The 24,597-nt window shown below is 48.9% G+C and overlaps 1 protein-coding gene and 1 long non-coding RNA gene across 28 annotated transcripts in view; one reads left to right on the forward strand and one right to left on the reverse strand.

Moving 5' to 3' along the window:
- Window positions 1-13,787, reverse strand: Ttll10 (tubulin tyrosine ligase like 10). Of its 22 annotated transcripts, none has more exons than XM_076565916.1 (16): window positions 13,550-13,762; window positions 13,352-13,446; window positions 13,188-13,253; window positions 11,030-11,451; window positions 10,288-10,368; window positions 10,071-10,203; window positions 9,808-9,926; window positions 9,605-9,731; window positions 8,404-8,489; window positions 7,774-7,945; window positions 6,665-6,836; window positions 6,070-6,210; window positions 1,217-1,333; window positions 822-915; window positions 318-520; window positions 1-169 (listed from the first exon to the last, which is right to left on the reverse strand). In XM_076565916.1, coding segments are annotated over exons 2-16 (2,100 nt in total). In that variant the 5' UTR covers window positions 13,354-13,446; window positions 13,550-13,762; the 3' UTR covers window positions 1-4. The 22 variants fall into 22 exon arrangements, 21 of the variants coding, with proteins under 21 accessions (XP_076422031.1, XP_076422030.1, XP_076422028.1 ...); XM_076565915.1 differs by having other exon boundaries at window positions 1,196-1,333; XR_013049530.1 differs by lacking the exon at window positions 13,550-13,762 and having other exon boundaries at window positions 1,191-1,333; window positions 13,352-13,492.
- The window catches only part of LOC121827446 (uncharacterized), a 15,608-nt gene continuing 4,749 nt past the window's right edge, over window positions 13,739-24,597 (forward strand). Inside the window, exons 1-4 of one of the 6 annotated variants that reach the window (XR_013049531.1) lie at window positions 13,739-14,465; window positions 15,519-15,586; window positions 19,802-19,870; window positions 21,174-21,247. This is a non-coding gene — a long non-coding RNA (uncharacterized LOC121827446). Of the gene's footprint in view, window positions 14,466-15,518; window positions 15,587-19,801; window positions 19,871-21,173; window positions 22,734-24,597 lie in introns of all 6 variants that reach the window. The other 5 variants (XR_013049534.1, XR_013049532.1, XR_013049535.1 and 2 more) reach the window with 5 other exon arrangements.

Below are 24,597 nucleotides of genomic sequence, written 5' to 3' on the forward strand. Positions count from 1 at the left end.
TTTGTCACAAAGTAGCTTTTATAGGTCCCGGAGAGGGCACGGCCGTGAGCAGGGGGTCTGGATGCTTGTGGCGGCTAGGAGCCCCGGTGGCTAGCGCTCCTCTGTTCCTCCTCGTGCTCTTCTTCGGGCGGCCCCAGGGAGGGCTCCCCAACCGCGTCCCTGCTGCCTTCTGGGGACCCAGAACAGAGAGAGGGCTCAGACTCCGCTCCGGATCCTCCGCTGGAGTCAGGCAGCCGCGATTTGCGGAAGGTGCATAAGGGAGCGTCCCTGGAAGGCACCGGCTTGCGTGCGCCAGGCCGGTCTGCAGCGGCACGTACTGAGGACAGCGCAGAGGATGCGACCTCACAGGTGGGCCGGGGAGGCGGCGGCGGAGGCAGGCGGGCAAGGGAGCGTGAGCCCCCCAAGCGCGGCCACAGGTCCGTGGTCTCGCCATTGTAAAGGAGCACAAAGCGACGCTGTGACAGCAGGGGCAGCATCTTCTGACTATGCAAGCTCTTTTGGCAGGTCTCAAGAGCTAGATCTGTGGGGAGGTAGGGTAGTGACAAGGTGAATGATGAGAAGGAGGTTTGGAGCATGGCAACCTCCATGTTCCAGCATGTCTGGAAACAAGGGAAGAAAGGGGTCCGTGAGGGACTGGACATAGGTGGGTCAGGTGACAGAGAAGTTGGAGCAGAGAGAGGGTTTGGCTGCCATGCAGATTATGGGGAGTTGGAAAACCAGACTTGTGGAGTCTGAACTTGGAGGCAAGTAGGATGGGGGTACCCAGAAGTAGACAAAGACTTATATAGGAATGTCGTGACATGAGGCTGTCCAGAGCTCACCCAAGGTCTCCATAACCACTCCAGGGATCACCTCCTTCAGGACTTCACAGTTGGTATGTAGGGCAGGGTTGGAGTTCATCTCCAGCAGCCACACCTGTGGCAGACAGTGGTCAGCATCTCTATCCACCTACAGCCCAGTTGGCCAGTAAGAAGCTGGGACTTTGGTCCCTATCCAGCTACGTGATTCTGGGCAGATTGTATCTTCCCATGGCTTTGTTCCCCGTGTTTGCTCAAGGAATTAAGGCTGCTGCTCAGTTCCAGTAGGAGATGAGCTTTATGAACACATCTGACCTTAGGGATGAGTCCACCTATTGGGCCTACTTATGTGGTCAATGTACAGATGGGCCCTACCTCCTTGTACCAGCCTACCAGACCTCATCTTCCCAAGACAGCACCTTGAAGTTCTCATCAATCAGGAAATCACAGCCAATGAGATCAAAGTAACCCAGCTTGCACTCCAGCTTGGACTTGACAGCCAGGAAGCAGTGGGCCATGATCTGCTGCATCCGCTTCTGTGGGTGAAGCAGGGAAGGATCCTGGCTGTCACCTGCTGGCCCAGATGAAATCTCCTAGGTCTGAACAATCAGTCACACCTCTCATCTGCACTGTCACCCTCACCTGCATAGCTGTAACTGCCCACACTTTCACATGCTCAGAGTTACAGGCTCACAGTCAGAAACTCATTCAACAAAATCATGGGGCTTCTACTGTGAGGCAGGTACTAGGAGATACAAAATTAAAGAAAATTAGAACTCACAGCAGAGAGACAGACAACTAGAACATATAAAATCCTGGTAGAATAGAGAACATTATAGAACTTCAAGTTGCCCTAGTTAGTTTCACTCTGTTTTTCAGCTCAGTGAAAACTTTGAAAAATATATCTGTCTTGGAAATAGCAGAACTTGTCTAATTTACAAATAATTCCATCTATTAGTTTTCCTAAGTTTGAAGGTTTGTTGGAAGAACCCTTTAGAAAACACCAAAGGAGAGTTGAGGATGATGTCTCACCAGAGAATATCAATGAAGAGATACAAATTATAGAGGCCCTTAAGACAGTCAGTGGGTAAAGGTGCCTAATGCTAAGCCTGATAACCTGAGTTTGATCTCTGGAACCCACATAGTGGAAGGAGAAATAACTCCCATATGTTGACCTCTGACCTCTACAAATGTGTCATGCGATGTGTACTCCCTAATACATTTTTAAAATGTAATTAAGATTTTAGCTGGGCGATGGTGGCACATGCCTTTAATCCCAGCACTCGGGAGGCAGGGGCAGGTGGACCTCTATGAGTTTGAGGCAACCTGGTCTACAGAGTGAGTTCCAGGACAGCCAAGGCTACACAGAGAAACTCTGTCTGGGAAAACAAACACATTTAGAGAGAGAGAGAGAGAGAGAGAGAGAGAGAGAGAGAGAGAGAGAGAGATACAAAGTATAAAAGGGAATGGACTAGAATTTCTGGAGTAGAAAAATACAGTGACTACAATTCTTTTAAAAAAATACTAAGAAAGAAAAAGAACAGATCTTGGAGTTTAAGAGATGGCTCAGTGGTTAAGAGCGCTTGCTTTGCTCTTCCAGAGGACCTGGGTTCAGTTCCCTGCACCTACATGGCAGCATACAGCCATCTGTGACTCCAGTTCTGCCCTTCTCATCTGGCCTTTCCCAGCACCAGGCATGCACTCGGTATACAGACATACATGCAGACAAAACACCCATACACATTATATATTTTGAGACAGGGTTTCTCTGTTTAACAGCTCTGGATGTCCTAGAACTCTCTTTGTAATCCAGACTGACCTCAAACTCATGGAGATCCGCTTGCCTCTGTCTCCTGAGAGCCAAGAGTAAAGGCATGTGCCACCACCACTGGGCCAATATATATAGTCATAGAACCGGGTATGGTGGCACATGTTTGTAGTCCCAGACTGAGCAAACCAAAGCAGGAGGATCACATGATTCTTTGCTATCCTTTGCTTCCCTAATCACTGGAAGGCTTCAGAAATTGAAGTAATTTGAAAGCAGAGCAATTGAAATTATCTACTCTGAAGAAAATAAAAAGTAATGAAAAAAATAAAGCTTCAGAAGCTTGAGGATAGGAGCTAATTCAGCAGATATATGTACTGAGAATCCCAGAAAGAAAGAAAGGGACAAGGTATTGTAAGAAATGATGGAAAGGTTCCTAAGTTTGATGTAAAACATTAACCTCTAAATTTAAATCATGCAATGAAGCCCAAGCAGGATAAATTAATAGATTTATCATATCATACGCAGACTTTTAAAAGATAGAGAGGGCTTAGGAGACAGCTCAGTCAGCAAAGCGTGTGCTAACAAGCATGAGGACCTGAGTTCAGTCCCCAGAACCCATGTAAGTTGGTGTGATGTTCTCTATTTGCAATTCTTGTTCTGGGAAGGCAGAGACAAACAGGTCCCTGAAGTTTGCTGGCCTAGCCTAATCAGTGAACTTTAAGCCAATGAAGATATGACTCTGTCTTTGAAAAGTGAGGATGACAGACACCTGAGCAACAACATCTGAAGTTGACCTCTGGCCTCCATAATTGCACACATGAACACATACACAAACACACATGTACATAAAAAAGACAGAGAATGTTGAAATTAGCAAGAGAAGCAATTTATCACATAAAAGGGATAATCAATAAGATTAATAGTCAATTTCATCAGAAATCAGGAGGCCTGAAGGCAAAGGAATGACATATTCCAAATACTGAAAGAAAAAAACTGCCAACCAAGAATTCTATCTCCAGAGGCAAAAAAAAAAAAAAAAAAAAAAAGCTTAGTTGGCAAAGTGCCATCTATACAAGCACAGACTGAGTTCAGTACCATAAAACCCATATAAATAGTTAAGCATGGCAATTGCATGCCTATAACCCTAGTCTTTGGTGGTGGTGCAGACAGATCTCTGAAGCTCATGGTCTAGCCATTTTAGCCTAATTATGAATTTCAGGTTTAGTAGGAGATCCTGTCTCAAAAAATAAAGGTGAAGAGTGATTGAGCAAGGACATAAGACATCTACCACAGGCCTCCACATACATGTGCTACATGTACAGACATCAACATACATACACAGCATGCGCGTGTGCGTGCGCGCGCACACACACACACACACACACACATACACACACACATACACTAGTAAAAAGAATTTCTCTATTCAACAAAATCATACTTCAAGAATTATACTTCAAGAATGGAGAAATAATAATAAACTGAAGGAATGGCTCAACTGTTAAGAGCACTTGCTGTTCTCGTAAAGGACCCCAGTTAGGTTTCCAGTGTCTACATCTGGCAGTTCACAATCTCTTCTAACTCCAGTTCCAAGGGATCCAAAACCTCCTTCTGGCCTCTGTGAGCACCAGGCACATACATGGTGCCCAAACATACATGTAGGCACTCAAACACATAAAAAAATTAAAATATTTTTTAAAATGGAGAAATTAAGACATTCCCACATAAGGCCAGTGGTGTGGTGTCACATGTCTTTAATCCCAGCACTTAAGAAGCAGAGGCAGGCAGATCTCTGTGAGTTTGGGGCCAGCTTGGTCTACATGGTGTGACCTAGTCTCAAAAAAAAAAAAAAAAAAAAAAGACATTTTCACACAAGGAAAAACAGCATGCATATATTGGGATAAAATGTTTTCATTCATTAATTTGTGTGCGTGTAGTAGGCTGGAACCCAAAGCTCTTGTGCATGCTAGGCAAATGTTCTACTACTGAGCATAACCCTAGCCCTCAACATTTTGTTTTGTTTGAGTCAGGATCTCATATAGACCAGGCTATCTTTGAATTCTTTGTGTAGCTGAATATGATGTTGAGTTCCTGATACTCCTGACTCTACCTCCCAAATGATAGGATTACAGGTATTGCACTACCCCACCTGGCTCCTGGCTCTTTCTTTCTCTCCCTTCCCTTCCCTCTTCCCTTCCCTTTCCCTTCCCCCTCCCATCCCTTTCTCTTTCCTTTCACCTTTCCTCCTCTCTCTTCCCTTTCCTTCCCTCCCCTCTCCTTTCCTCCCCTCCCCTTCCTTCCCTTTTCCTCCCTCCCCTTCCCTTCCTTCCTTCTCTCCCTCCTCCTCCTCTCTCCTCTCCTCTTCCACTGCCCCCCAGTAGACTTCACCATCTAACTTTTATTGGTCTGAAACTATATAGACAAGACTGGCTTTGAACTCAGAGATGTTTGCCTCTGCCTCCCACACATTGGAATTAAAGGTGAACACCATCATGCCCAGCATAGTAAAATGAATTTAAGGAAACTGTAAATATATGTACACCAAACACATTATATAACCAAGGAGAACTGGAAAAATTCCTAGGAAAAACTAACTAAATAGAACAATCTAAAAACAAACAAGAATAGAAAATCTTAATAGACATCAACCAAATGAGACTGAGGGGTGGTAGTAAGGCAGTGTTAATGACACACCTTCCCACAAAGGGAAGTCCAGGCTGCTTCACAGGATGTATCAATGTTTGTTTTTGTTTTTCTCTTTGTAACAAATACATGAGAGAATTACTTCCAAAGAGTAAAGATTTTTTCTTCATAGTTTTCAGAGGTTTCCATCTACAGTTTCTCAAATTTGAGCAGGGCAGACTATCACAGGAGTGAGATAATGTGGCAGAGCCTGCTCATCTCATGTATTAATTTGATCATAGACTTCAAATCTCTAAAACTATGAATCAGAATAAAATATCAAGACATTTTCTATAGTAAAAGGAGGATGATACATTTTCATATCAAAATCAGATAAAAACACTAAAGAAAAGCTATAGGACAGCATTACTTATAAGCACAGACACAAAAATACTTAATATAATAAAATCAAACTCAGAAGCATATTTGAATTATTATATACTTCTACCACCTAGGATATAATCTGGAATTTTAAGAGTAGTGAAAGTTAATCGATGTAATACACATAAATGGAATGAAGGAAAAATAACTCATGCTCATCTTGATCAGTATAAGAACAGCATTTTACATTACTCAGCATCCTACCCTTAAAAAATAGTAAACTAGGGAGAGAAGGGAATTTGTAAGCCTTTCCCCCATATTGGAAGAAATACAGGGATGTCTACTTTTGCTTCTTTAACATGATATTGAAAATTACACCTGGAACAATTAAGCTTGGCTTCGGTACAACTATACATGCTTCAATGACTCATGAAAAGTCATGTGCCTAGCCCAACCCATGGGCAATATGTACACAGATTCCTGACTCAAAGCCAGACTGACCGTGAAGGTGGTGAAGACCCAATCTCTGGGGAGGCCCTTGGTCTTCCTAAACTTGTCATTGATGTATCGGTTGAGGTGCTCCATGCTCCACACAGTGCTCTCTTTCAGCAGCATATACAGAGGACTCTTCTTCTGCATGAACTACAGCAAAAGCAGAGCCTAGAGGTCATTCTCTGAAGGGACCACTTTATGAAGGCTTTACCCCAACCTTCGGACCTTCACAGAAGCTCCATTTCTATCTCCCATGAGAACTGCCTATGAGATCCTCGTGCATACACCTTTATGCCTTGAAACTTCCCAGTCAGCAAATCCCCACAGACCCTAATCAAGGAATCTCTCGTTCCAGATTCTCCCATTAGGCCTTTGGTCAGCACACCAATGGCAGCTGATCCAAGGATTCAGGCTCTAAGGTACTTCTGTAGGACACCTGAGTCTCTGTTGGGGTGAAAGGTAGACAAAGGCTGCTAGGCCACTTTGAAGCCTGGGCAGGCAGTCTATAACTAGACCCTTCTTCTGCATTCTTAAGCAATGAGGGTATTTCTCTGAGTTCATCCACACCTATAGGAAAAGGGCTTCTCCTATAAGGGGTTCTTACCTGATTTGTCAAGTGACCACTGAGGTCACTGGAATGAGGGTCATACAGGCTGAGGGTGAGGCGGGCATAGCCATGGCCAAAAAAGACCATGTAGGGCATGGCACAGGCAATGAGCAGGTAGGAGCGCACATCAAACTTCTTCCCATCTAGCAGCAGTGGGTTCTGGACATATCTAGGGGATACCATAAGGGGCACCAGGAGTTGAGTTGCTTGACCAGTAGCCTAGGTCTGTCATCCCCATAAAGACCATTTCCTCATTGCCTCCCACCTGTCCCAGGCATGGCCACTAACTGAACACTGTCTATGGTCAGAGGACATTTCTGAGTCTGAACTGGTCATAGGAATTTGGAAGAGGATCTCACAACCAAATCTCTATCCACTGCAAGTGTCTGGCCATCTTAAAGTGCAGCTCTTACTTTACTAGGCAGTTTATGGGAGCAGATTGGGCCCCTGTGGCAGGGAGGGCTGTCTGGAGGAAGAAGGCTGACAATAGACCATGAACAGTGAATGCTTTGGAAGGGAGAGGACATTCCATATAGGACACTTCAGATCATCAAGACTTAAGATAGGAAGAGCATGTTTGGGAGGGCCCTATGGAAGGGGAAGTGGACAGCAAATAGCAGCTGTGGCCAGAGAAAGGGTAAATATTGGCAGAGGGTAAGGCACTACTGGGACCTTTCTAAGGTAAGCTGAGTTTTCCCTCCTAGTCCTCTGTGAAACTGAGGATCTGGACCCCACTGTAGGCAGATGGGTCATTGGTCAGCTTTGTGTTGCAGATAGGCTGTAGCTGGCTGGCTGGACTGGAGAGTAGGGAAGACAGCTGCATGACAGAGGACATAGGTACCAAGCCCTCCTTGACGAGCCCCCCTCCCCCAGAGCCTGTGTTTAAGGGCAGTCTTGTCTGCCACTCCAGCTAAATGTGACACCTTCCCTGCACAGACTGTAGGGCTAGATGTGGGCTGCTTGAGGCAGGTTGATTGGGTGCTGCAGCCTGCTGTGGCCAAGGGCTTCTCTGCAGCACTGCTGATTATCACCAGGATTCACAGGCACCAGCTGGTCTGGATTATCCCTGCTGAGACCCAGGCCCTTCCTGGCATCCATGCCCACACCTCTGCACCACCCGCGCCTGAGGTGCACGGAAGGGCATCTTGCGGTAGATGGGGTCGTCCTCAATGCTCTGGGTCTTGGCCTGCAGGGCAGCAACCTCCTCCTGGCTCCTGATCAGAAAGATGCCCTTTCCCTGGTTGGAGGCCGTGGGCTTGCAGATCCATATCTGGGTTTCTGCAGGGAGTAACCCCTGAGCCTCTGGCCCTGAGTACTCCTTGCCCCTCCCACCCCTCACCCTCCCCTGGCCCTGACCATACCCCAACCTTGACCTTCCCTTTCATTATCTCTGACCACTCCAACCAGCTCCAGCTGGCTTCAACCCTTGTCCTACCCCGATTTCACTACCTCGCCCCAGTTTAGAGGGCTGTTCCTTTGTCTCACCTTGATCATACCCATAATCTAGTTATGGCCCTGCCACACCCCTACCTCTAACTAAGGCCACAACCCTCTTTCTCCAACCCCTTAACACCAGAAACCACCAACTCCCAAGCCCTGGCTTCACTTTTCCTCTCAAGAACTATCCCACTTTTTCCAGGCTTGGCTTTGCCCAACCTTCCTCCCACCCTGCTGGGGTCTGAACCTGATCTTATCTACCCTTTTAGTGTGCCTTGCCCTACCCAGGGGCCTCTCACCATCAAATAGAGTGAAGAAAGCCTGTCTCTCATCCCTGATGTCCAGCCGATAGGTCTCTGGAAAAAACTCTTCCATTTTCAGGACCCTTGGGAGAGCAGGGAGGTGAAAACATGGGAGGGCTGTCCTCTGCCTCAGACTTGGCCAGTGATCTGGTAGTTTGACCTGTAGGCTAGCTGGAAGGGGCATTCACCGTTGTGTCCTCCAGCCTTCTCAGCTATTTCCTTATCAAGGCCCTTGTTCACACTGTGCCCTTGCAGAACATTCTTTCATGTATCTCATATCTTAGCTTCTCTGCAGCAGTTGGCCTTTAGCTACCAGACCCACTGTGGCTCCTCTGTCCCACCTTGCTGCTTTCTCCCTCCTCCCAATTGCTCTCTTTTTTGTGGGTTGGTTTGCAATGCCAAGACTGTGTCTGACATAGAACCATAGTCAGTATGTAGCTGAGCTCCCAAACTGCCTTTCACCTAACAATATGTCATACCCAGTTATGGTCTCTCCCAGCTATCTACCTCTGTGGCCCAAGGCATCCTGGGCTGGTCCATGTAAGCTCCTCAAGGGCTGATACATCCTTTTCAAATCTGCATCCCAAAGGGACATAAGTCCTGGTCTGAGTAGTTACCTCCAGCATGTATGGAGGATGGGTATGGAGGTAGGTGGGCAGATGAGTTGCTGGTCAAAGTTAGTAGGAAGTGGATAGCTGGATATACAGATGTCAAGATGGTGTTATGAATGGCTAGGTTCTAAATGCTACCTTGAGGGGCAGATGGTGAACAGGTGGTTGGATGAGTAGATAGATCCCTAAATAAATGTTTGGGTGAGTAATGCTGGGCAAGTAATCAGTGAACCATGCTGGTTGAGTGGTTCAGCTTGGCTGAGTGGTAGGGTTAGAGGAAACTGGATGGATATGACTGGATAGATAAGGAGTAGCAGCAAAATGATGGCAAAGTGGGTGGAAGCAATGGATGAGTAGTGAGGGACATTGTGGGTGGCGTAGAGTAAAGATGTCAGAGTAGAGGATGGTGGGCATGCGCTGGAGTAGAGGCAGATTGGTAGACCAGTGGGGAGAGGGGTGGAACATGTGAAGGAGAGTGGTTGCTGAGGAGCTGCAGAGTGAGTGGTGAGCTTATGGAATGGGGAAAATGGTCCTAAAGAGACAGATGGAGGTAGAAATGGGTGTGCCTCTGGGCAGGGTGGGCTCACTTGGCTTGGGTACTGGGCAGCAGTCTGGCTTTACTCAAAGTTCGTGCATGCTCCCGCAGGGCACTGAGCAACCCGATCTTGGTAGTGAGCAGCTTATTGTTGGGGAGCTGGAACAGCAACTGCTGGCCTGGCGGGACAAAGAGGGATGTATGGGTGGTGCCTTGAAGCTGTGCCACATCCCCTTCCCTCAGGGATGTCCCTACCTTCCCGGAAGCTGCAGTAGTTGTCCCTGCACTTGATCTCACACCACTTTAGCTTGTAGTCCTCACAGCGACTGTCCTGAGTGCGTTGCCAGCCCTTGCTCTCACAGTAGTTGCTGATTCTGTGGGGTAGAGGGCAGTAGTAACTGGGGGCCTTGGGGTTCTCTGAGGAAGACAGGGCAGGAGTGGCTGCCTATAGCAGCATCTTGGGCTAGGTCCAGGCCAGGGGTGGGAAGGCAGACCAGGGCTGCCCAAACCCCACTCACATCGATGCTCCATTGGTGCCTCCGATGTAAAAGAAAGGGCCCTGACCAGAATTGGGCTGCTTGTCCCCTTCCAGAAAGAGCCCCTCCAGGGAGGTCACAGGTAGTCTGGCAGCTTCTTCTTCCTCTAGGAGGTCTGTGGGCAGGTAGGTAGTCAGAGGCCTCAGGTTTCTGGCTCAGTAGGGGTTTTCCTGCCCCTCCCAGCTGCCAGAAGCCCCACCTGCATCTTGGTCCAGCCGACTTAGCTCAGGCCGGAGCCCCTCCTCGACACTGCTCCCCATCCGTTTCTCATGGGTCCAGCCTGGAGACCAGTGGTGTCAGGTAGAGGAATGGGGAGGTACCCACTCTATCTGCCTGAGTCCAGCCAATGCCAGAAGCTACTGGAAACTAATGCAGCCCCTCTGGACATCTCTTCAGCCCAACAAAGAACTGACCAGGGGGTCTGAGGGTCATTACACCCAAGAAAGGAGACAGTTTCCACCAGCCTTAAATCAGGCAGAGTCCAGGTAGTGTAGAGACTACAGTGGGGTGAAGTGGGTAGCCCCACTTCCACCCTCCTTACCAGCAGAGCAGGCTCCATGCAGGGAGTGGGCTGGAGTATGAGGCAAGAGCCCTTTACAGACATGATATGGGGATGTCTCCAAAGGGCAGGGGTCACAATGTCTATGATGACATCATGGGTGACCCAAGGGCCTACGGTCAACCAGGAGAGATGGGAGGCTACACTAAGTGGAGTTGGGGTAGGGAGTGCCCACTGTGATGGCATGAACTGGTAGAGCCTGCAGATTCTTGAGCATAGTGTCCCTAGTATGTGGGCCCCTGCTAGCTTCTCTCGGAGCCTGTCTGGCTGTCTGGCTGGGTATGGCCTAGTGTGAGCCTAGTCCCCTCCCTATGAGATGCTGTCCCTGGAGGCCCTGACTTGAGGGTATGTGGTACCAGTCCCAGGGTCACTCTGTATTCACCTGGCACCCGAGGGTGGCATCGACGGATCCTGGATCGTTTGGGTCTCTTGGAGCTGACATGGGTCCGAGGGGGCTGACCCCGGCAGTGGATAAACCTTGTCCGGCTGCGTGTTGCAGGCATGAGGGCACCAGAGCGAGGAACCCTTGAGGAAGATGTTGTCCCTATACCCCTTCGGGGTCTTCGAGCAGCCTGAGATCTCAGCCCTCGGATGGGGCAGACAGCTGGTCCCACCCTGCCTGGGGAAGGATGCCTCCCCATGTCCTGGGCTGTGGCTTCAGCTTGTGGCTCACTTCCATCTCTGTGATGGCCATGAGGTCTTCCGACCTGTGGGTGCAAGGCCATCTTTGCAGCCCGTCTCTGCCGGGTGAGTTTTCTTCGGCCAAGACCGTCCCGGCCTCGATGAGTGTGGCCTCTGTGTCTGCTGCAAAGAGGGTGTCCATCAGTCTTGCTGTTGGTAGGGTGCCCTTCTGCAGGCTTGAAGGGCAAAAAGGCTCCTAGCCCTCAACAAAAGTCCTACCAGTTTATGGCTACCCAGGTGCTAAGTCCTGGTCCTACTAACACAACCTGTCTATAACCATCATCATTCTACCCCTAGCACTCTTGCCCTGGATGCTGCCATTTTTCTCTATTTGTTATCTTTAGAATATTTTGGGACATTTAAAATCTATTTCTAGATGAATCTTTGTGCCTTGCATTAAGGAAATAAACTCAGTTTGTTGGACAGGAGTGAGTGAGGAGATAGCACATAGAGCCTTGTGTGTGGGAGGGGAAAGACAGGCTGATGCCCTTGGATAGGAGCAGGTCAGCTCTAAAGAGGAAAACAGGTCTGTGGATAGACTAACAACAAAGAAAGGCCAAGGACAGCAACCACACGAAAGACAAGCCATTCAGGCATTATGTATGTCTGATTCCACCCTCACTGAATTGACAAGAAAAAAAAATCCAAAAAGTTCTGTAGGATGGAGAGAAAGCCTGGAATGAGAACCTCATACCTCTGTAGAGGGTAAGCTGCACATGTGGAAGAATCCAGGAGTGCCTGGAGACCCCTTCCCACTGAGAAAAGAAAGGCTCTCAGGAAGAGGCTGAGATAGGAGCTTAAAAATTGGGCAGGATTGTAGGTGTGGAGGTGTGATTCTGCAATCACTGGGAGGTCCTAGTGCATTCCACTGGGTTTCCAGAACCCAGAAGCAGGTCTCAGGGGACCTGCTATGGAAATGGGACCTTAAGACACTGGTGTTCAGTATTGTCCACAGCCTAAGAGGCTGCCTGGCCACAGGGAGATCTTAGGAGGCCTCCTAGGTATGAACAAGAGGAACATATGGACACATACAGAGGAAGAAGAAAATGGAATAGAAAAGACGTGGAAACTGAAGGAACCTAGCTCACTTCCAGAATGTGTTTGGGAGTGGGAGAGATGCTGTATCCTAAAAAGGTGCTGGATTCTATCAGATCAGGAAGGAGCCTGTGGGTACTAAACATGAAATACTAAGGTCAGAATTAAGTCCAGGAAATTGTTCAGGAAGAACTGAGGACAGGCCAAAAAGATCAAACCGAATACAAACCTACAGAGACTCATTATAGCTTGTTCAGAGATGAGGAAAGAAAGGAAGTTGGACATACTATTTGGAGTTGGGGAGGTACCCTGTGGCCAACCAGAGTCCTCTAGCCTTTGAGGAGGGCACACACTGGAGTGCCAACTCCAGGAACTGGGGAAGTTGGAAACCAGCCTGAGCTACATGAAACTCTCTCTCAAAAATTAACAACAACAACAACAAACAAACAAACAAACAAACAAAAACAAATAAAACCCCACAAAATGACAAAAACTTTATAAAAATCCTAGTGGGTAAGTAGGAATACGTCTACCCACGAGAGGAAGGACTGGAATGCCGCATCTAAACTGAGAAGGGACCAGCTGCTGCCCTTGTCTAGTGAACGTGTTCTAGGGTCTCTCTGAGAATGAGACCCAGAATCCAGAAAGAAAGTTTCACAGTAAAAGTTTCAGTTACTATTTCAGAAAGCAAACTGTCCAATAACGGAGCAAATTATGTGGTCATGAGTCTTGGGGGTATTACATAAAAGTTAAGGGAAAGCTCCAGGTGAGGAGCTAGACAGAAGCCTCAAGTCTTTATAATAAATTTAAAATAAACTTTTTACCTGGTCAGATAAAAAGACCGGCAGGAAATCACACCCCGGTACAATGGGCAGGAGATGCGTTTAAACCTAAAGAAGATGGCCAAGAAAATGACCACATCAGTGTTCTGCTGAAGTTTTCCCCAGACACAACATTTGGTAACACAGGGCTCTGAGTAGGTGCTGACATTTTTTGAAGGGCTGGTGCCTCCCAAGCAGCGCTCACTGTCTGGGGATGCGTTCTCTGTGGATCTCAGGAGGTGGCCCTTCTGAGGGGTCAGTTCTGGGGAGACAGACATGGCTCTAGGCAAAGAGCTCGTCCTGAGGGATCCCAGCCCTCCCCAGAACTTGAGTTGCCCACATGGGCCGGCCCCACCCCACAAGACATTCCTCTCTTGTCTAAAACGCTGGGGTTTGGAGAAAGAGTGGCCTCAGCAGAGGGCTGAGCTCAGCCAAGCTGCACGGTGTCTCCGCAGTCCTCTCTCCTGTTTGTCTACTTCTGGAAAGGGCCAAAAATGGGGTACAGGAGGGCAAGCACTCAGCTTCAGCCCTAGTCAGGACCCTCAGCTGGTGACCAGCCAGTCTCTCTTACCTGCTCTGCAAGGTCTTAGGAACCCTCTGCTGGGATACAACAGTGGTGACCTGGCAACTGTCTCCAGGCAACTATTACCAGGGAACATATGATTCAGTGGCTGCCCAAAGGTAAACAAGAGTTTTAGGTGTATGGTGAAATGGGCCTTGTATGAGCTGAGGGGCAACCTCACAGAAGTTGGGCAAAGCAAGAGATGGAGAATGGGGGTCAAATTGGTCTGAGGAGATGCTGAGGATAAGTAGTTTTGTATAGACAACCCCTATGTCTGAACCATCATCTTCCATCCTGTCATGAATTCTTCCAGGATCACCCGGAGCATTCACAGGGATTCCTTAATCCAGACCTAGTAATCTAGGATCTGACACCAAGCATGGCTCAAAGTGGCTCTTGGTGCCAATTTGTAGTTTCCTACTGAGGTCCTTGGGACTCGGTGTGATTCCTGATTTTGACCCCAAATTTCCAGCCATATGAACCTCACATGTCATCTTTCAGAGCCTTATAAGGGTCACAAGGCTTGACAGGAGTATATGGTGCTTCAAAAAAAACAGGACCATATCTTGAGTTCTGAAGCCCATGGACATGACTATTTTTTAAAGAAAGGTCTGTACAGATGTGATTGAGTCAGACTCTTGGGTGAATCATCTTTCATCAACCAGGTGGGCTCTAAACCCAATGACTGATGACTTCTTCAGAGGGAAGCAGAGACAAGGGTATGCGTCCATAAGCCACAGGGCCTATGAACTAAGAAGTGGGAGTGAGAGGGCTTCCCTAAGGGCCTTGTTGAAACATTGGGTGTATTTTGGAAATTCTGGAAAACAACTGTTTTAGGCTGCCCTCTAGCCCTCCTCACCTTCAGGTTCCTTTGTGGTTCTGCCCATGCTAAGGGGTTCAGTCATCCCCTTAGAGGCTGCGCACCCCTAGGCTCTACTAATGTGACTCCTCCCTTGAGGTCTCTTCCCTAATCTAAGCTGCTGGAGTGGGAGGTTGTGCTAGACGTGGATGGCAAGGGCATCGTCTCTCAGCTGTGCCCAGAGTCCTGTGGGAATAGGAGTGCCCCCATGGGCTGTCATTCTCTGTTTGTGGAACTGCTTACTGTTACTGACCCTACCCTTCCTATGCTGTGTTGGGGGCAGGGGTCTTTGTGGTCATTCCAGTGCTGGCTCAAGAAACTTCTCTGCCCCAAATTAGTAGGGTGGGACTGCAGGTGCACTGGGCACACAGTACTTCTCCTAAGCCCTGGACTGAGTTATGGGGCTTACAGCCACCAGCCATAAGCTAACAGCCTGGGCAGGTAGCACACCCAATCCTGGAGAGGCTCGGGACTATTAGCTAGCAGTCACTGACCCTGGAGTATGAAGAACATTTCCAATTCTCACTCCAGGGGCTAGGGATGTAGCTCAGTGGTAGAATGATTGCTTTATATTCATGAGACCCTGGGCTTGGTTCCTGCACAAAACAACCAACTCCCAATTCCCACTCCAGTGCTGACTCTTGGCTGGGATGAAAACCCCTTTTTCATGGATCACTTGACCTTGGTATGTTTCATCATATTTACTGTATACCAGAGCCAGCTTGTGTATGGTGAGGTATAGTGAGCTCTACGTCTTACTTCTGCAAGTCTTTTCTCTGTTGGGAGCACAGACCATTGGAATGCCTATGTCCTCAGCCTGGTCCTTTGAAAAGCTGCTTGTCAGTGTTTTGTATGGTTAAAATGAGGTAATCAAAGTATAATTTCACAAATCATAAAATTTATTTTCTTACAGAGATTTCCCCCCCCTGCCTGTTTACAATGTTTAAAGAGACTGCCCATCACAGGGAGCACAATGTGCAGGTAAGCCCCTCAGCCATGTAGAAAGAACCTCTAATGCAGGGTCCAGTTACTCACTTGGGGCACAGCAGGCCTCTGTGGGAGGTGAAGTCCAATGTCCATATATAATGGTTCTCTGGAGGTAATGGCCTATCAATACTAAGAAACCTGTAAGAGCATGTTTTTTCCCTTCTAGAGGGCAGTGGGTGAGGCTTGGCTGTGCTGGACTCAGGCTGTATTGGCCATCTTCAGGTTTGCAAAAGTCTAGATGCTGAGGTAAATGGCTTATATGTAGGGGGTCTTTTTTTTTTTTTTTTTTTTTTGAGACAAGGTTTCTTTGTGTAACAGTCCTGACTGTCCTGGAACTCACTTTGTAGACCAGGCTGGCCTTGAACTCACTGAGATCTGCCTTCCTCTGCCTCCCAAGTGTTGGGATTAAAGGCATGCACTACCACTGCCAGGCCAGTTCTAGTTCTTATCACAGCAAAATACATGCTGCTCATACAGCAAATGATGTAAGAGTTGGGAATTATTCTGGAGTGAGTTTTAGAAAGAACCTTTGGAAATTCTCAGGGCTAGGGGAGAGTGGGGTCTTTTAAGAATGGGGTATTCAGCATCCAGAGTTAGATTGAAGGATGACTCTCTGATCCTAAGAGCTGAAGGTGGGCTGCAGAGAGAGGGCTCATGAGCAGGCTGACAGGCTATGCAGCCTTCTGCACATTCCCTGGATATGGGTCATTATCACCTGGTCTGGCACCTGAACAGTACCCCCATCCCTGAAACTCATATGTCCTATTTTTCACTCTGGGTTTGGGCACAGTGATAAGAGCTGTTTCTGTTTTCCTTGGCCCCATGACCTGAGAAGTTGGGGAGGGAACTGAGGACCAAGGCTTTGGGTCTTCTCTGGCTGCATACCAGTGTTGAGAGCACAGGGACTGCAGAATCTGCTGTGTCAGCTGACTACAGCTGGAGGTCCCTGTGCGGAGCCCAGTGGGCTATGGGTGCCAGTGGCACTGTGACAGCCCCACTGACTTCTGGAAAGGATAGACATGGAGGCCTCGGGGGTCTCACATCTTTGTTATACAACATCTGCTGTGGCTGTGACAGAAAGCTAACACAGGTCAGAGGGAGGCAGTCAGGCCCAGGGAGCCTGTAGGCTCAGATTGTGGTCTGTTTGGATAGAGAGCATGATGGCCCCAGACCTGGACAGTCGTCCTAGATGGACAGTTGTACTAATGTACTAGAGGGCCTTGCCCTCTGTTCAATGTCCGTGAGGTGGTGAGGATGTTGTCTCCAACGGTGATAAGGCCATGGATGGACGGCATTACCAGACAGTATTAGACAGAGGCATCCAGATCTAACCATGTCTGGTAAGACATCCATCAGCAGGCAATGTACTGTGCAAGGGCCTCCCCATTTGGGCAGTTAGTCCTGATCCGATACCTGTGGAGGGAAGTTGGGGTGGGGGGGTGTTCCCTGCCTGCTCACCTTTCTGCAGAGCTGGCCCAAGGGCCATTTTTGGGTCCTCCTAGGACCTGGGGTTACTCTGAGGACTTCCTTCCAGGTCCCAGCCCAGTGCCTGATTCCCAAGTGTTTAAATATGTGGGTGCACCATGGGAGTCATCTGTTCACTTCTCCTTCTTATTTGGAAAATGTTCATCACAGCACCTCTTTGGTTTTCTGAATGACTCAGATTAATGAATAACATTGAGGCCAGTAACAGACCCCCATCTCCACACACCCCCCCCATCTCCAGGGAGAGAGGCACCTGGGTTCATGCTGGGTGGGGTCCCCTGACCCTGTACTCTGGTTTCAGATAAAGAAATATAAGAGGTAATCCTGGATTCTGGTTTTAGGGCAAAGTTCCTGTTCTGGACAGTCACTGGGAAGGAATGGAGATTCTTTTTCTTTAATTAGGAGACAGCTGGTGACATCACAGTGCTGTGTACCAGGCTCAGGTTCCTGAACTCACCCTTGCCCACTAGTCCCATAGGCGCCTGATAAGAGTTCTTATGCAAACAGTGCTGTCCACCATGCCTCCTTGCCTACCTAGCCCAGCATCTTGACCGACCCGGACAGTCTCTCTAGGAATCAATGAACCCCCAAATCTAGCCAGCAGGGGAGCCAAAGGTGGGCATTGCTGCTCTGGCAATAAGTGACAAGCTGCCTCTACCCCAGCATGAAGTAATAGACAAGGATTCCCATCTTGGGCAGAGTCCAGCCCCCATTGACTGCTGAGCTGTAGAGCTGAGGCAGGCCCTCTGCAAGCCCAGTACATCCTCAGCCTTGGCCTATCTGGAGTCCAGGAGCTAGGAGAAGTGCATCATCGGCCTGTCTTCGGCGAGTGGTGGGCCATCTTTGAACATCGTTACCAGACAGTGTTAGAGTCAAGCCAAGAAATCCAGCACTGTCCGGTAAGATGCCCACAGAGGCCCAGGTAAGCTTTGGCAGGAAGATACAGGGTAGGATACATGGTTTCCACCCTCAGATAGGCCCAGTGGAGACCTGGTACCATGAATAGCTAGGGATTGTATCTGCATTGGAATAGACCAACAGAGAGAGGTTGACCCTGACTCACACTGTCTGCTTTGTCCAAAGCAAGGGGACTGTGACACATTGGCTCAATATCCATATTAAAACTACTGTTGGTCTGTAGATAGTCAGTGCCCGCAGGAAAGGAAGGTGTCCCAGGCCCAAGTAGCCCCACTAGGGGTCAGTGCACATCTCCCAGATCTGGGTGAGGCAAATTTTGGCATGAGGCCCTCTGAGCCCAGGCTGGGCCTTAGTCCTAATTTAGAGGCTTTGTTACAGTTCCACCCAGTCCACACCTGCTAGGTGTGGTGGCAGCACCTGCCTGGTTGTTGTAGGCAGGACCCAGGTACCTAAGTGCCCTAGTCCCCAGAGCACTGGGAGGGGGCACCTGTAGGGCAATCAATGGTAGTGAGCCCATCATCCCAGGACACAAAGAGCCTCTCAGAGGTGCCTGGTTAGGGAGGGAAAGCTCCATGCCCAAGGTTAACTTTCTGCCCCATAGCCCTATCCTGGGTAGGGTAGATGAAGTGTGGAACTAGAGCCCCTAGGGGCTGGGATCAGGAGGCGGCCCCATTGCTGCATGCAGGGCTCCGCCGTCATCATTACCAGGCAGTATTAGAGACCAGACACTATCCAATGCTGCCCAGTAAGATGGCCACGGATGCCCAAGTTGGAGATGGAGGCCGCCTGGCAGGGAGTTGAAGAGGACAGATTCCACGGGCAGGACCCAGGTGCCTGCAGAAGAGGGGCACCCCCAGGACGACAGAAGGAAACCCTTCATTCTAGAAGGCAGATTTGGGCTGACCTTGTAGCACCTTCCAACTTCAAAGACAGGTGGTGGGGAGCTCAACAGCCTGAGGTAGAATCAAGTTCTTTTTGGGAAATTAGATGTAAAACAATTAGGATGGGGTCTCATGGACCCTGAGGCCTCTGTCTGCCTCTCCATGAGGCTCAGTGGAAGAGCTTAGCACCAGTGGCCACAGATGAGCTCCCCTGTCCAGCCTGAGGACTGCAGTGGACTAGCTTGGGGTCCAGGTGAGAACTTGGGAGGGCCAAAGAGTCCCTCTCAGAGGCTGACAGACCCAAAGAGCCGAGAGGCAGGCTAGAGTTCCATGTGACCAAGGGTCAGGTTAGGATCAGGTTGTAGATGGGCTCTCCATCTAAGTATACCCACCACGGAATAGCCTAGACATCAGGCCCAGTCCCATTAGGGTCCACGGTGTATTTAAGATTGACGAGGTTCAACTACTGGACAATGGAGCTCTGACTTCAGGATGCTGCTCATTGTCTACTTTTCTGCCCAGCCCTTACCTGCCTTTCTCAGGACCCAAGAAGGATACTGAGATGAGGGACCAGGTGGTGATATTTGTTGTCTGATGGTCTGGGGTTTGAGATTTTAAGCACATGGGAATAGCAGCCCCCAACAGAAGTACAATGATCACACCCACAGGCCTGCAGTGCCAAGCCATATCTGCATAGGGGTGTTTAGAAAAGGTGTGTTCTTTGAACCTCCTGTTGCTAAGGATGGAGTCTGTAATCCCCATATAGAGCCAGGAGACTGAGCATCTGCTCTAGGGATACTTGGGACTGAAAAAGACCCAGTCTATGCCTCCCCTCATCCCATCTCTGTCTTTACACAAGTATTTCCTAAGCTTGGAGAGCCTGCCAAAGCAGCTTCTCACATTTTTCCTGCATCTTCTATCATAGAGGCCACACAGGTGACTCAGGCCCTGTACTGATTTCCTTGGATCACAACAAAGGCCTCACTGCCTCCAGGTGCTGTTGATTCTCCAGCTTCTCTCCCCATAGCCAACATTTCTCAGAGGACCTGACCCAAGCACAGGCCTAGCATATGGCGGTGGGCAGACTGCAGGAGCCTGCGGTCTTGATAACTGCCCTAAGTGACTATCTCACTGCCAGGCTTCTTGTGCTCTCAAACACCACCCAGATAAGCTTCTCTCTTCCTGAGCTTTTTTTTTTTTAGCTCCATCGTATCAGGCCAGTAAAATCAGTGCTGCAAGAAGGATTTTTTTCTTTTTCTTTTCTTTTTGAGCTTCAGGAAACTAAGGCTTCCTTTTGAGAACTAAGTGGAATTTCAGTTGTTCTTGTGGCTGCTGAGCCACAAAGAGAAGAGATTGGGAGCTGGATGAGGGTCAGGGGCAAAGGGTGCTGCCTTTTCCCCCTTCTGGTCGTGTCAAAGACACAGGGAAGACAGAATCATTTAATGATGAGCCTGGTGTCCCTGTGTCCTTGACTACTCAGAGTGAACACTTCTCAGGGAACATGAAAGGCTAGGGGACCCTGCCAAGTATGAGGCTGGCCAGGCCATAAGCCAAAGGGGCAGGCCACCCTCTGTGCACTGAATCCTGTTCTTGCATAGCAGGCTGAAAGGTACAGAGACAGGTGCCCAGACAGCAGTGGTGTGTGGTGTGGTGTGGTGTGGTGTGGTATGGTGTGGTGTGGTGTGTGTGTGTGTGTGTGTGTGTGTGTGTGAGAGAGAGAGAGAGAGAGAGAGAGAGAGAGAGAGAGAGAGAGAGAGAGAGAGGGAGAGGGAGGAGAGGGAGAGGGAGAGGGAGGACAGGGAGAGGGAGAGGGAGGAGAGGGAGAGGGAGAGGGAGAGGGAGAGGGAGAGGGAGAGGGAGAGGGAGAGGGAGAGGGAGAGGGAGTGAGGGAGAGATCGTTCAAAACACAGAGCCTACAGAACCTCCAGCAAAACTTGAAGGCTGAGCAGATGCTAGAAGTCATGAGTTGGGAATGGGTGTCCTGGTATCAAAGTACCACTGAATATGGGGACCCTGCTTACCCTGCTTTATCTAACACAGGGTAAGAGAGAGTCAAGAATATGATAGAATTGCAGTCACAGGTCAAGAAATGAAAAGTGAAACAGAGGTTCTGTTTGGAGCCCTGTGTGGTACTCAGCTGGTCAGCTGTAACTGGGAAGTGAGGTTCAGGTCATGGTCCCCACAGCTAGTTAGTTATCAGCATCTACTAGGCTTAGTTTAGGAAAATTGAGAAATGGATCAAAAAGCCCAGGGTCCCCAAGGCTCCTCTGCAGCAAACATCTCACCCCTTTTTTCAGGGTGCCTTTGTTCCCACCTGCAATAGAGAAGTTTGGGGATTTGTGGCAGAGGAATGCAATCCCAGTGTGAAAAAGTGAGTTGCTGGTTAACTTGCCCAACGGGCCTTAATCAATGGTGAGGCCAGAGAACAAAGCTCTGAAATTCAACCTCTCCTGCAGCAGGATCAGCCAAACTTAGACGCCAGCAGCTGTGGGGGGCTGGGGCAGGAAAGGCTTGTCTTGTCTACACTCAGGCTACTTCTTAGCGTCTGTTGGAACTATGTCTGTTGGAACTACGTGTCTTCAAGGCAAAGCCGCCATTTCGAGCCTTTTCAGTTGTATAGCACACCCTCCACGTCCACTGCACCTCTGAGTGCCATGCTCCTGCAGTGGGGAAATTCCTTAGGCCACTTACCTGATCCTAAACACACTAAGAAGATCCTGACAAATTGATTTTGCAAATAAAGTATTTGCAAATTACCAAGATGCCTGAAAATTAACAAAGGACTCCATCCATATTTTATGGCTCATTTGCATTTTCATAAATGCAAAACATTTTGCTTAATTCAACAATCTGCCAATTGGTCCAACATTTTATCTGGGTTATCAGAAAAACAAAACAAAGCTGAACTACTTTTCCAGATGCTCAGCCTAAAAAAGGCTTAAAATGTTCACCAGGTATTAATCAAAATACTGCACTCTTACAACCTACGGATTTTGTTCAAGAACAGTCAAAACAACATACTCTATATTATGCCTAAAGAAAACTAACCTTACTTCCCTTCAACGTTATCAGCTATTAAGTTTAAACTCAGAGAGCTAGTCATCTGGGTACAAACTCAAGGCTGAGCATGCCTGAACGCCATAGCACAGGCTAAATGTTCCTCAAACCAGGCGTTTTATATGGCTATTCATAGCTGCTGTGCTATTTGGCATTAAAGTTTAAAAAAAAAATTTTTTTTAATGGACTTTGGACTTGATCCTGAGTAATGGTTTGAGAAACCTGTTCTGTCTCCTTCAATGTGGTCCTGGCTTTGTTGGCACCTCAGAAATAAACAAGTGAGAAAAAGCCGGAGTACAAGACTGACCAATTCTGATCTCACATTTCCACCAGCCTAAAGGTCTCAGCCGACCTCTGACCATAGGTCACTCTGGGTCATAGCTGCTGGCAAAAGCAAGCCCTTCCCAGCACAGAAACCCACCAACAGAAGTGAGGTTCTCATACCCACCAGCCGCACCCTTCCCTGTACCCACCTCTGAGGCTGCAGCCTATCATGGTGGAAAAAGTATCTCAGGAACAGAAGTGGCTGCTTTATGAAAGAACATTCCAGAAGGATCTATTTCCAGGAATGGCAGGAGTCTGTTTTTCAGCTCTCCAGGTGCTTGAACCCACCTGGTCTAAAAGATGCAGCCTGTGGACCCCTGGAAGCTCCCAAGCCTAGCCCAAGATGGCTCCATATCTGAATCGCGGCTGCGGCATGGTTGAAGGAGACACTTTCTTCTTTGGAAGGAAGACTGTTCTGTTCTGCACCCACCATTACACGGAAATTCACTAGACAGAGGCTGATCCGTGAGTCGCAGGTCTGTCACCACCATTCATCCTATTCCATGTCACTTAGGAGCCCTCCAGCCTCTCCCTACAGAGTGGTATTCTCAGGCCTGTCTGGCCTCCCGCCTGCCCGCCCCTACCTGCCCCAACAGGTTCCTGACAGGATTCTCCACTTTTGAGCAGAGCTACAAGCCGCTCCACCCGCAGTATTGAGGCAACACTGTGCCTGTGCCTAGGACCCTCCAGGAGGGAAGTAAACCAATGTTTATAAAGGATATGGAGAGGCCTGGGCATTCACCACCCCCATATACCTGTCAGCCGTGGTGGATAGAGCAGGGCGCTCAGCTTTGGCATCAACCCAAACTTTCCCTCAGCCAGGATTCAGCCTCAGGCGTTGTAGCTGGGGAGTCACAGGAAAGACTGACTGTCTCACCTTCAGGTGAGTCTCAAACACAAAGAAAACTAGGGTACACGGTGGACTGGCACAGGTCGACAATTCAGGGACAATGGGGAGGAAAGAAACAGCTCGCAGCCAGGAAGGGGAAGGACAGTGTGGCCTGGGCTCGCCTTACATGTAGCTCCTTACCCCGCCCCATGCAGGTGTCTGTTCCCTGCCAGCCAATCTCTGCTCCTGGCCCCCAACAGGTGTGTCCCCGGGGCTCCGATAGGACGAGAGGGAGGCCGCTCTGGTGACGCAGGCAAGGGGGCGGTAGGCCCACACATTCCTGCCCCCACCTTGCCCGCCAAGCCCAGGTTGAACAAAAACCAGGGTAGGGAGGCCCCTGCGGGGCCTGGCTGGCATGGTGCATGGGCAGCTGATCACCAAGGCCCAGGCTACAGGAGTAGCTGTAGGCAGCAGCTACTTTCCAAATTCATAGGCACTGCAGGCTGCCTTAGAAGAGGGAAAGGTGGGAGTCATATATTGTATATATGCATTGAACCTGACCTCCTCACTTCTCAGGTCCCACCACTCCACTGTAGCTACTATCTCTGTCTGGATCTCAGCATCTATTCCTGACCAGAACTTGAAGGACCTGCATTTTCCCAGCTGCTCTCTATAAGCAGGTTGCCTTAGAACTCCAGACACAAATACTGGGGTCATAGGTGTTCCTAGGCCCTTCTTTGAAGTAAAACTAGCCTGGTACAAAGGCCGCAAGCACCCTAATTTGGATTGGACATTGATTATAGAATCGTTAATCTAGAGCCAGGCATGGCAACTCATGCCTTTAATCCCATCAGTCCGGCAGGCAGATCTCTGGGTTCAAGGCCAGCCTGATCTATCTACAAAGCATCAGGACAGCTGGGGCTACACAAAGAAACTCTGTCTTGAAAAACAAAAACAAAAATAGACTAGTGGTGCAAGGTTTCTTGTTAAAGCTTGGGAGGGCATATGGTCTCTGGTTCTGGGAGGGTATAGCCCCACTGTAGTCTAGGGATGAAACCATTAAGTCCCTTACTGAGAGTTCCCCATGACTCCACCAGACATGTTTGTTTCTTGGGCTCTCAGGGGAAGGGCCTATAATGAAACGACAAATGACCCTAGCAATTAGGCAAACCAGCAGAGAGATCCCAGGAGGCCCAACTATTTTCCATAACGAACTCAGCAGCTCTGCTGGAAACTCCTAATTATGAAGGACCTGTCCCCTGAGCCCTGACACTCAGTATCCTTCTATGTCTATGAGTAGAGGGAGCTTTGTAAGGCCTGTTTGGCTCTGTCCTATGTATAACCTTCAGGTGCAAACTGTTCTCCAGGGATAATGTGGCCTGGGAGGGTAGCCTAAACCAGGTAGTAGTTGCCAGCATCAAATGTTGGAGCTAGGGCATTGTCCTTCACTGGACCAGGCTAGCCATACTATGGCTTACACTATGGATTCTCAGTCTACCGACTATCCTAGA

Source organism: Peromyscus maniculatus, chromosome 2, assembly GCF_049852395.1.
Source record: "Peromyscus maniculatus bairdii isolate BWxNUB_F1_BW_parent chromosome 2, HU_Pman_BW_mat_3.1, whole genome shotgun sequence".
In the NCBI taxonomy this organism is placed as follows: Eukaryota; Metazoa; Chordata; class Mammalia; order Rodentia; family Cricetidae; genus Peromyscus; species Peromyscus maniculatus.